At 38.5% G+C, this 12,729-nt stretch overlaps 1 protein-coding gene across 6 annotated transcripts in view; it reads left to right on the top strand.

Annotated features, from left to right (window-relative positions):
* The window catches only part of CCNY (cyclin Y), a 124,672-nt gene that overhangs the window by 85,074 nt on the left and 26,869 nt on the right, over positions 1-12,729 (top strand). For all 6 annotated transcript variants that reach the window (XM_048288958.1, XM_048289047.1, XM_048289121.1 and 3 more), the window contains 2 exons: positions 7,924-8,024; positions 11,094-11,129. In XM_048288958.1, the coding sequence (XP_048144915.1) occupies positions 7,924-8,024; positions 11,094-11,129 (137 nt within the window). The remainder of the gene's footprint in view (positions 1-7,923; positions 8,025-11,093; positions 11,130-12,729) is intronic.

Raw genomic sequence — 12,729 nt, 5'->3', positions numbered from 1 at the left:
TTGAAGAATATTTTATTTGGCTGAATAGTTTCCTTTGATCCCCAAACACAAATAGTGGGTTCCTGCTTTGATTTGTTACACTTTGTTAAGGGCTGACAGTTGCCATGTTTCAGATTCACCTTGTCAGTAGGTGTGATGGAAGAAGCCAGCAGCTGTTCTTTTTTTGGGGTGGAGAAAGAATGAAAGGAGGGAGTGACAGAGTGCTATGGAGGAGCTGTCATCTCTCAGTCTTCCCACGGAGCCCAAGGAGACAGATGACAGGTTGGGAATGGTGCTGGAAGTTCCCTACCTACAATGTACCTGACCTGTTTGCTTTCTTCCTGCCTGTTTTAATTTCTAAGCAGTTGCAGCAGACTCTGCTTCCCTTTCCTGTTGCACTGGCAGTCACTGGTTTTTGTTATGACTTTCATGCTGCCTTGGTGTGCACATGTTTTTTAATCTGCTTAGTCAAGCTGCTGAGAGGGATGAAGATGCAGCCTGAGATAGAGGCGTTCCCTTTCTCAGAGAAGAGAGATTGCATCAGTATCTCTGCCTGTACAAGGAAAGCAAACAGGAAGACAGACACGTTTTGTGTTTTTAGAGGAGGTGGTGGAGAAAGAGTGAATCTTTTATTGTTGTTGCAGTAGGTATTTCTTTTTACTGGGTTTTTTGTAGCGCAAAGGAGCAGGGTGGGGGGAGAAAAAAGGTTGTTTTCTCCTTCAAGTTTTTCTAGAAATTTTCCCTTTCACACAAGGAGAAAATGCTCTGTTAGCCCAAGTAATCTCTTCAAGGCAAGATACATTCTTGAAATGAATCTCTGCTTATGTAATACCCCTTAAGAATCAGGGATATTTTTTGCATATTGGAATATTTCTGAAGGAAGAGAAAGGGTAGGAAAAGGAAAAGAAAATAAAAGGAAGTAATGTCTCATTTTCATGTATTTTTTATTCTGGAGACTGTCTGCCAGCTGTGTAGCAACAGCATCCTTTCATCAATGTCTTTTTTTAGGGATCTGGTCATGACTTCCACTCTCTGCTACCTGGCAACTGGATGTTCAAATTCCAGCAGACTAATACTGCTTTTGTCATTCCAAGTAGAAAAGTTGACATCTGTATATAGACCAGAATTATTTTTCATCATCCTGGGGAAAAGTTACTGGGCAACACTCATGTCATAATCCTGGTCCTTGTAAGTGACCCTGGTGACTTGCATCAGGGCAAGCTCCACCCCAGACATAGTACTAGGGACATGCAGAGAACAGAGGGGTCTTTTGCCATACGAGGTGTGGCAGGAGCAATTTCTTTGAGCCTTTTTGCATGCTTGGAATGATGTATGGCACTTACTCCTATGTAAGCCCCAAATTTTCTTGTCAGATGAATGAAGAAGCTGTTCTGCTTCCCTGTTGTAAAACTACTGGACATGTGACTGATAATCAAACACTTTCAACTAGTGGTTAACGAGTAAATAAGATAAATGCTGAAATGGGAACAAAGTCTGAAAAGCAGACTATGAAAAGTTTAATCTGTGAAAGCAAAGCACAACATAAAATATGAAATGTTGTTTTCAAGGGGACTGCCCGAGGCTGGCTATTGTAAAGGCTTATAATTGCTGTCCAAATTCCTTAAGATATTTTAATTGACATTCCTCACTCGAAGAGAAGAACAAGATAAACTGGAAAATAGATTAGAGGCATCTCAGGTGTTCTTGAAGTTCTCCTAGAGATTGCTTAACATGGTCTTTGCTCCTCTCCATTGCAAGTTCACAAAGAAGCAGGTGTAGAGGGGGCCTTTATAGGCCACCTGGTCCAGTTAGCAGTTTCCCTACACTGATGCCATTCCTAATAGATGCAGTTTAAGATTCCTTCCAGGCATCTAGTAAGTTAAAATTAACAGGTTTTCTTTAATGGCTTACCTAAACTTACTAATTGAAATGTGTTTCTCTAAAGTCTTTCAGTCCCTAGTTTCTTCTCCTGTCCTCTAGGGTGAAGAATTTTACCTCTCCTGTCAGCCTCAAGGCACTAAGTTATATGAAGTGATAAACTTTTTTATGGGGAGAAACAAAAGCTAACTTTTGAGTTAGAACATGCAGGAGAGTTCTTTTACGAGGGGCTATGTAATAACTTTGCTGGGAATGCAATAAAGTCCCTCTGGTGAAATTGCACAACAGTAGCAATTTCACGCTTGGTAAATATAAGCCTTTGAGCTGATTTTAGCTTTCAAAGAAATATCTAATATTTCACGTTTGTAAAACAGGGTGCTTTTTCAGTGGTTAAATAGGGCCTGCATGTGCTGCAGAGGAGTTTACCTGAGTTTACCTAATGGTTGCTGAGCCCCTCAGGAGCTCAGTGGTTTGCTGACGTAATTTTCTATAGTTGACATGAGTAAGGACAAGCTTTAAGAGCAAAAGCATTGCAAGGGCAGATCTAGTCTAAGCTAGACTAGTTTTGGACATTATCAAACATGGGTGAAATTAACTGAGGACAAAGTTGAATCATGAGGAACAAGGGGTATTACTTAAGAGTGGTTGGACTGGATTTTTTTTTAATTGTAGTTGTTGGCAGAGGAAGATGAGCATTCAGTAGTACAGTTTCCTATTACTTTTGTTTCAGCAAATATATCTACACCAAAGGTAGACAATTTTTCTGTATTCCCATTATGCAAGATAAAAGTAAGTGCAGAGATTTGCAGAGCCATGCAGGGAGTTGTGTTGCATGGCTTGCTTGATTTTGGAAGCACTTTGTTGACCTGTAAAATCATGTTTTTTCTGTGAATTGTGTTGTCAGAACTAATTCATGTCCTGAAGCAATAGAAGATCCTCAAGAGAGGAACCTCCCTTTTCCAAGTCAGAAGCAGTCCTGGTAGTTTTGCTTGCTGTTGTAATTTGGCTTCATGTGCACTTTTACATGCCAGTTCTGCCTTTTAGCATCTTGGCCAGCCTCTAGTGCCTGGAAGCTGATGGGCATGTCTGCACAGACAGCTGCAAGCAAGCCTCAGTTTTTCCATGGGGGAAAATATTATTTAATAGTACCTTTTAAAATCATGCACTGACTTACACCTGGTTCATGGGAAGAAGAGACACTATTATCATTATTTAGTACAGAAGCTCCGAATTGTCTTTTGATGGACAAGTGTAAAAGAGCACTGAAAAAGACTGTAGCTGCTTTGCCAAACTGGAAGCTGACTGGCTGAGGGCCAGCACTGGTACAAAAGCTGTATAGCTTCATTAGGGGAGTGTTGTGCCCAAAGGAGCAAATCCTGCTGATTATCGGGGCGGAGAGCCACACTAGTGCTGCTAAAGAGGCCAGAGCTGGCCCTTCTGGTCAATTCTGAGTGTTGGTTTTGGGCAGTATGCCCCCTCTGTTAGATGTTACTACACAAAACCCCTCTGAAGTGCCTACTTTAACAAAAGAAATAGCAAGATTTCCTCTTTCCCCACAAATTTAGATGTAATTTCTAAGTGATGCTTCCTGAGATAAACTAACTCTTTAGTATAATCTCATTGTAAAAAGTTAGGAATTCATTGTAATTCCTTTCAAAGCAGGTACCTAGAAGCAGTTCTGCTGTGTTTGTGTAATTTTGACGGCAAACGAGGCCATTAGATTTCTGATAATATATTTTTATGTGAACTTCAGGTAAAAACCTGTTCTTCAAACATCTTAAAACACACAGGATTTGGAAAATTGGAAAGTGTCAGGATGAAGCTGGAAGAAAAATAAAGCAGTGATATTTGCTTAGTACTAGCTGTGCAAGGGGAAAAAATACTAGTCTCAAGAGCTAGGAACGCCTGCATTATTGGAAATACATTGAACCTTGATCTCTCAGGGCTTTTTCTGTAACACATTCAAAAATTTAGCAAGTTAAAAAGCAGAGTTTTCTGTTCTACATCTTTTCCTGTTATAAAAGAAATTCCACAAAACACCTATTTCGTATTCATTGCGATTTATAATGTCAGCATTTCTTAGTGAATGTCTTTGGTTGAAATGAGAAAAATAGCAACTGCTTGTAAAGAGTTACAAATACTCTCCACCAAAAGAAATCACCAAATGATAGAAAACTGGTCCAGAATTCATCTCAAGAGCTTGTTCAGTCTGGTTTCTTGTCTAGGAGCAGAAGCCTGCATCTAAGCTATTCCTGGCATATGTTTGTTTTACCTCTTCTTTTCAACTTTCAGTGATGGAGATTCTATCACTGCTCAAGTCACTTAAGCTATAGCTGCTATTAGAAAAAGGTGGTGGCTTGAGATTTTTTTGCCATCGACTTCTCTCACTTTCATGTCCAATCTTAATTTTCCATAGTTTAATGTAAGCCTGCTCCTTCTTATCCCATCCACAATGGTCATGGAGAACAGCGTCCTCTTCTTTGGAACTCAATTCAACATGACTTAAGGCCATTATTTTTGCTTTGTTCCTGGAGAAAACCTTTCCAGCCTGCCAGCTTTTCCTTGTAAATCAGGGTTTTCAAATCTCTGATTGATATTACTTCTCTATCCTCCAGAGTCTCTGAAATTAATTAATCTTTCTTGAAATACAGTGTCCAAAGCTGGACATAAAATTCCAGCTGAGCAGAGTGGATGGGTGCTCTACCCTGTTGCATACATAGTAACTACAAATTCTATTGATATATTCCTTTTTTTTTTTTTTTTAGAAACATGTCCTCTGCAAGTTAATGTCAGCTGCAAATTCAATAAAAAATACCTTGAAACTGTGATCAAAGTTATTGCTCAGTATTTTATATGGAGTAGACCAGACCTCTGTGGAATGTCCCTTACTTCAGCCTTCCAATCTGAAAGTGATCCCTGGGTAACCAGATTATAATTTTCCAAGTAGTTTTTACCTGCCATATTTTCCTTGGTTTGCCCTTTGGGAATTTTATGTGAGATGAAGCTGGAAGTCTTGCTGAAGTTGAGAGGCGTAGCATCTACGGAATCTCAGCTTGGGTACAGAAATAGTACTGTGGCTACTCAAAATACATGTAAAGTGAATCCCACTTCATGTCAGTGAGGTGCTTTGAGTTTGTAAATATTTGCAATAGCAGAGCTTCTCAAGGCTGCTCATGTGTCCTATGCTCGTATTTGTATATGAAGATTTACAAAAGGAGCTGTACCAGTCTATCCTTTTCCCCACGTCAGCCTTATGGTGGGATAGAACCTTAGAAGGAGCTCATTAGAGGATTTGGCTAATTTCTCCAAAAGCTCTATAGTCATTCTCAGCTCTTCTGATTTTTCTTAATTAGAGCCTCTTTGAATTGTCTAAATGGGAGAATTTTTGTGGTCAGCTGTGATGGATTTGAAATACAAAGGCATTAAGCTCCTGTACAGTTTTGGTCACAGACTTACCCCATTGAAATGGACACAGAAGGGAGTTTGTCTTTTGGACAGTGCTGAATACTGAGCTGATGCTCAGAAACCTCTTTTGTCCTTTGCTAGGATAGAGAAGGTTTCTGTGCTTCATTTTATGGGGGCTCATAAAAGTCTGCTTGACTGAACTGTGGGACGTCAGCTGCCTCCCAGCTTAGTCAAGATAAAATATGAAAGTGAGGGCCTTTTCCAGCAATTTGGAAAAGGCAAAAAATCTGTTACCTGCTGCATCATATGGCTGCAGTTGAACATCAGAGTAGAAGCTGGGAACGTTGATCTCCCAACAGGTCACTTGTTCACATAGCACAGGTGTGTGAATATTTACCTGAGGGTGTAGGTTTATACTTGGCACTGTTCTTCTGACTGGGAGAGGTGCTCCTTCCTGCCAAGTTGTTGTGAACAGAAAGTGAGGCACGAGACACCACGTATTTTCCTGAAATGTGAAAAGCTCCAAGCCTAATGACGTGTGATGTGGGCTGAAAATCCAAGAAGAGTTCTGTGATGTGGTAGTTTCAGAAATAAGGTGTGTTGCTCTTATTATTGATGTGTGTCGAATGTTAGAGTGCTGTTTACATAAGAATATTTAAATCTGATAGTGGTGTTGCTACAGAGTTGTTTTCTGTTTTTTAATTGTGCTTCCCTTGAATGAATCCAGTATATTTATCTTAAATTTTATCTAAACCTTTAAAACATGTTGACACTTACTATGCAGAAAGAAAACTTTCCATGTGTTGTTTTTTTTTTAATAACAACGCTGAGATGTCTGTGTATCTCCCATTTTTTCTCCAGCCACTAGAGTCTCATTTTTGCTGTTTTTAAGTTGCTTTGCCTTTATCATGCCTAGAGAAGGTACTCAACAGACTAATGCAGATATTTAAACTAAACTGTGGTAGAATAAGAGCTATGGATCACCACTCCCCTAGTAATTCTCTGTGGATGCATCAATGCTAGATAATAAATTTTATGGCATTAATATTCACAACGCATCTGATTTTTCTCTTTGTTGCCTTGCTTAACATACAATAGCCTGGAAGGTAGATGTATTGTCAGCTTCCAAAGTACCTTTCCAAAGTCCTGGAGGATTTTCGAAAAGGTGTATTTTTCATTTTCTCAGTAAACCTTTTCACTTCCAAGAAAAGCAGTTCAGCCAACAATTTTATTGGTCAAGTGAAGGACCTTGATAGAATTTGTTGGTAAGCTTTCAGATAATTTGAACATAATGTTCCTACAACTGTGACAGCTTCAGATAATGTTGGGTTTTTTTTTTTCAATTAACAGAAGACTTTGTATGTTTTCTCACTCATAGCTGGGAAATACAGACAGATGACTTAGATGTGTGTAGGTTTTGCCAGGAGTCTGTCTGTCTGTCTGTGTAATGAGTGCTGTTAAGAAGTCAGCTGCTTGTGGAAAGTGGAGCATTACTGAGCTGATGAGTGCTGGCATTGGTAATGATGGCTGTTTTGGAAATTGGGCAGGGCAAGATGTACTGAGGTAGGAGTCACAGGATACTCAGTTGCCCTAAGCTGGTAAATACCTGTAAATTCCGCTGATGGCATTGACACTGGTCTCTCCACTGAAACACTGGAAACAACATTAATTGTAAGACAAAATTTCCATGTCAATGTGAATTTTAAACCTATTCTGTTGTGAGTTAAATGTGTAATTTGACTGGTCTTAACTTTCCTGACAGAGGTTCTTGGTCAAGTTATTTGCTAGTGTAGATGGAATAAGCAAAGATAAAATCAAAGAGGATTAAGCACTGTGATAGCTATTAGGTGATGTGGTGAAACTGTTCTCTCTAAACTGGTGGAGTGCTGGCTACTCTAAACGGCTGAAGGAGAAGCCCTCCCAGCAAAAAATGTTCAGAAATAAGTAGTGTTGTCAAATGACAGTTTTTTTGGCTGAGTTTTCCAATGTTTTTCTATGGTAGTGCAGAAAAATGATTGAAATATATTGAAAACCTTTTCTCTTAAGAGACTTTTTAAGATCTGCTTATATACGTTTCTTCTGTCCTTTGATCAGTTTTCTTCCTTTCTGATAACAATCTATTATTGATGAATTACTGTTTTGGAATTCTCCTTATTAATTTAGTAGTTCTGCTGGAAAGACCTCTTTCCCCTACTTCATTCTCTTAGGAGCTCTTTTGAGGGTTTTAAATGTTTTTTTTTTCTGCAAGCATGGTTTTATATCTGTTGGTAAACCAATCTTCTTTGCTAACACAATTTCTTTTTTACTCTTCCATTTACTCTTTTGGAATGAGGGCAGAAATATAGGTCTTGTTCATCTTTGCATTCCAAGTGTATGTATGTATTTGAGTAAGCCTGCAGAAAAATTTTTGCATGGTTTTGGGAAAGGAGGGACGCAGGGCATTTGGGATTTGAAAGCATTAGCAAATCTCAGGCAGGGATTGTTGTGACTTTTGCACTGTTAATTATTTCTGAACTTTCTGAACTGCTTCAAAATGTGCTCACATTACTGTGTGCGTCATTATGAGAGACAGAAATTTGTCTTTTTAAAATTCTTACATTTCCCCAAAAAAATGCTTTGGTATTACATAATTGCCATTGTTCTTTTGCATGTTTTTCATAGCATCCTCCTGGGCAGTTGAGAAGGAAGTACAGTTCCTGCTCCACTATTTTCCTGGATGACAGCACAGTCAGTCAACCAAACCTCAAGTATACCATCAAATGGTGGGTTTTACAGTTTATGTATTTTTGCTAGAACTTACATTTTATGTGTGTATTTATGTATACATATTTCTGAACCATTACTAAGCAAGCTTCAAAGGTTTTAGTTTTTGAAGTAATAAATTTATTTAATCAGTCATGCTCCAGAGTTACTGGGTGATGTCTCAGATGTGCACTTCAAGTTTCACTGGTGCCTTTTTACTTTTGGAGAGAAAGGAAATTGGTATGTGTGGAGTATTGTTCTTTACATTTTGTACAGTAAGGGGAAAATAGAGACCAAATGCTCAGGCATTTTATACTCTTTGTTAATGGTGGTGATAGCCTCTCTTGAGTTGTCTGTAGGCTGGTTACCTTAGTGTATGCAATTGCAAAAATTTATTAAGTTAGCATCTCTGATGCAGAGATGTTTACATGAGAGACAAATCTATTCAGTCTAATACATCCAAAGGAGTTTGTAATGTTGGTCACTAAGACAGTCCTTAATTTTTCTGTTAAAGGAAAAAGAGGGGAGAGGAGAAAGGTTTTGTAGTTAAATTGGTGCCTGAGTCCTTGTCAGCTCTTTCTGCCTGGAATATAGTCTTGCTTTTCTTCAGGTTTCTGTCACTAGTAACTTAAAAATAGTTCTGATTAACACTTGAAAAACAGTTTTCATTTCTGAGGTGTTTAGGTTTTTTTCCTCCTTGAATCTCATACTCTTCTACTCTAAAATCCTTTGTATGCAGAGTGTGCAGCCTTTTGGGTGAGTTTTGGGTCCCCTTTTGCATCAGAACTGCCGCTGCTCATGGGAAGAAGAGATGGGTTCAGCTGCAGCAGCCAAGAAGCATTTTCAGGGGGGTCACAGTGGCTGGCAGCAGCCTTGTGAAGGAGGACACAGAAGGATGAGCCGGTGGTGGGGTGTGTTTGGGAGAGACTCACTCGGGTGCATGGCGGTGGGCAGAGCTGTGGGGAGCAGAAGAGCTGGAAGAGCCGGTGCTGGGATCAAGTGGGAGTCATGCAGGGCTAAGGCCAGGCTGCCAGCCTGGGAGGGGTTGGAAGCTGCCAAGGGTCAGAGGGCTTGAAAAGGGACTACAGAGGGTGAGAAGCTGGACTCTGGCACACAAAGTCTCTGCATCTTCTGTCTGGCTGCACATTTAACAAGTTGAAGGGTGAGGAGATAGTAGGATTATTGCTTTTGTAGTATAACTTCATTTCTTTCCCCACACCTTGCAGTCTCTGCAGGAAAATGACAATTGCACATAGGTAACTCTAAGAGGGAGGCATTTTACTCAGCTCATTTATCTCTTCTGTGTCATGTTATGCACTGATGTGTTTAAAATATTACTGTATCCACTGCAGCATCTGCAGCAGGAGGGGTGGCTGGGGTAGGGCGATGGAAAGCTGCATCGTTAGCATCATTGCTGCACACTTAGTGTCAGCTGAACTAGTGTATGAAAGGTAGAATGAAACTTGGGTGAGGTATTCTGTTACAGCCCTGAGAGACTTTCAGATTCTGATACAGATTTCTAAAGAGTAAATATTTTCTAAACTTAATTTGACATTTTGTTACAAAGGCAACCATATGGGCACCAAGCAGAGCTGTGCATGTAGATTCTTGCATCTGCTTTCATAAAGTGAACTGGAGTTTCAGGTGTGTTCCTAGGGGCATAATTTAAAATTAAATTTTAGGACTAATTCATTTTGTGAATAGCTTTCAGTTAAATCAAATTCATTCATAAATGTGGGTTTTTCTTGTGTTCAGTAATGACTGTGGCCTTTAAATGTCCATGGTACACAGTATCTCTTGATTCCTTAAATATATATCTATAGAAAAAAGTCAAATTTAAAAAACATTTATATTTAAAAACTTCTCATGCAACCAGGTAAAAGCTCATACAAATTTAGTAAAATATATTTACTTTCAACTGAGAAAGATATTTTCTACTATATGGCTGTTCAAAAAAAAAGCCCCAACCAAACCTGAAATAATTTAAAATTCTGCTAATGTTTTAGCTCTAACATATTGTTTTCCTAACATTCAGTATCTCAGTTTTCATGTAAAAATTCTGGAACAGAATTAGAGAGAAACCAATTGACTCTTAAAAGGTCTTTTAGAGAAAAGAAAAGAGGGGGATTTTGCATCAGTATAAGACATAAGCATCTTACAGCGAATCACTGACGAAACAAATTGTCTGCAAAGAGAAAGAGTGAATTCCCTCCTCCATCCTCTTTCCCATTTAGCTTAGATTGGTTTTATGCTGCTGCAATAAGTAGGGAGAATGCTGGCTTAGCTTCATCCTTCAATAAAAATGTATTGTGAATAAAGCATGAGTTTTGAGTTGGAAACTGTAGGATAACCATAAGAATCCATGCTTTAATTTTCTTCTATCTCAAATGTGAATGAGATCAGTTAGTTGTGTATGTAATCAAAATCTTAACTTTCTGTGAATAGAGGGACATTTTTTGTCTGTGTGCAAAAGATGAACGGGGGTGCTTTGGTGTGTGGTTGAGAGTAGGGGAAATGCATAATGCAATAAGTTATTCTGGGAGTCGTCTTTCCTGAGTTAAAATAAGTAACTTGATGCCATAAAACTGTAGGAGCATGGTATTTGAGTCTGCTGTTTGAGCAGCTACGTAAAGCCAGACACAAGCTACTGGATTTAAATACACAATTGTAAGCCAATGGTGATTAAAACATTTCATGTTAACCTGGCAGCATTAGCAAAACTGAAGAGAATGTCCAATGCCTGTGGTGCTTTGTCTTCAACCTTGGAAGTCAGTAGGAGTTAAACTGTTGAGTTTAGTGGAGTAGGGCATTAAATGGAAAGTATGTGCAACGTGATATGTGAAATATCACGTTTCAAAATTGTAAAGTACTTAATTACTAGTAAAAAGCATGGAGTGTGCAAAACAAATATTATAAAATTGTCTGTTTATAGCAGTTTTCCTGGTATCCAAGAGTGAACAAAAGAATATAGGCTGTTGACCATATACTGTTCATCATGCTTTGTGCTAGGTTTTAAATTTATATGTAATATGACAGAAACATATATATATGACAGTCCTGAGATATTAACTCTGTATTTTTCTTTACAGTGTAGCTCTTGCAATATATTACCACATCAAAAACAGGTATGTGAATAATGGAATCTTGCACTGAAAATATCTTTTATTGAAACAAGTGAACTGCTCAAACCCTAAAAATCCATATTTTATTTCTTCCAAAATGTTTTTGGGTAGTAGTTTTCTTAATTGCCATGCTATGGATAAGAAACACACACATTTTCTATATATATATTATTTTATATAGAAAAATTAAAATTAGAGGATTAACTACCATAAAAATCTGGAAGTACAGCTCAACATTTAAATGCTCTGATGATTCAGTGTTATATGCATTGGGCACTTCTGCATTGTTGCATATGTTGCAATTATGTATACAGAAATCTGAATAGTGTCTTTCAGTTTTATATTTTTAGCTGCACCTTTGTAAAGTTAACTGCGCATATCAGTGATCAGTTAGCTCATGGATTTTGAAATAAAACCCATGAATTAGACAGGAAGAATAACATTGTGAACAGATGTAATTCAAGATGCCTCAGAAACAGAGCAGGTCCTGGCTTATCTCTTCTGGTCTAGTATGTTTTAGATCTCTGCTCAGTCAAGTTGATTGAAATTGAATAGAAAAAAGGTTCTCTAAAAAGTAACTTGGCACATAAATGAGCTTTCTTCATGTTGAATTGTGCTTTCATATCTTAAATTCCCTGTCCTCATGATATGTCACAGTATCCTAGAATAATATTTCCTGACATTTCTAAGGAGAGATTGCATAAATATTTTAAGCGACTTTTGTGTCCATGCTTTTTCAATTGGCCTTTTCAGAGAACTTGGCTTAGATCTTGATTTACCAAGCCACTTAGACGTTTTTCCTTCTGGACCATAAGAAGTCCCACTAGTACAAAAGGAATTACTCATGAGTTTAAAGTTCAGCTGGTAAGTCAATCAGGACCATGGTTCAGGTCACTGGAACCCATCACACTTGTGAGACAAGGCTGACATCTTAAGAGAAACCTTTAAATGTGCACAAGGGGAGAAAGGCTTAGGGCTTGATTCCTGCTGAAAGCTCTTAGAAGACTTTCCAAGACATCAGTGGGCCTTGGACTGAAATGTGGCAATATATAAAGCAAAAGTTGGAGTGAAACCTTCTCTCGAACTTTTAATCTCATTTACCAGGAAATAAGGCATGAGTGGTCATGCTTGGATTACTTGTTTATCCATCTGTGGTTCCTTTTCCCCCCTTTTTTCCATGGTCCCTGGATTAGTTTGGTTAACTAGTCAATTTTTGCTATGCTTGACTAAATAATAGAGATCTCAAAGATAATCAGACTCCAAAGTTTTGTGGAAATAAATTATTAAGTGCTCTGCTAAGTACCATGGCAGCTGAGTAAAAGGCTTGAGAGAATGGGGCACATTAGAGACTACAAAGGGTAAGAAACCTCAGTAGGAGCTCAGAAGTGAGCCGGAAGAATCCAGAGCAAAAGGCATCCAGTATGCCAGACTTCTTTGTGCTGATTGCCATGGAGCTGATCCCTGTCAGCAGTAAATTATGCCCATTCATGGGCTTGCAGAGGTTGATGTAAATTTGACCTACAACTGGTAGACAGAGAGACCAAACCTTTATAAAAATAGTCCTGCATCAGAATCTTGAAAACAAATCCATTCTGGCTGTTAC

Source organism: Corvus hawaiiensis, chromosome 1 (genome assembly GCF_020740725.1).
Source record: "Corvus hawaiiensis isolate bCorHaw1 chromosome 1, bCorHaw1.pri.cur, whole genome shotgun sequence".
NCBI lineage: Eukaryota > Metazoa > Chordata > Aves > Passeriformes > Corvidae > Corvus > Corvus hawaiiensis.
Note: the sequence above shows the minus strand (reverse complement) of the source record. Positions and strands in the feature narration are given on the sequence as shown.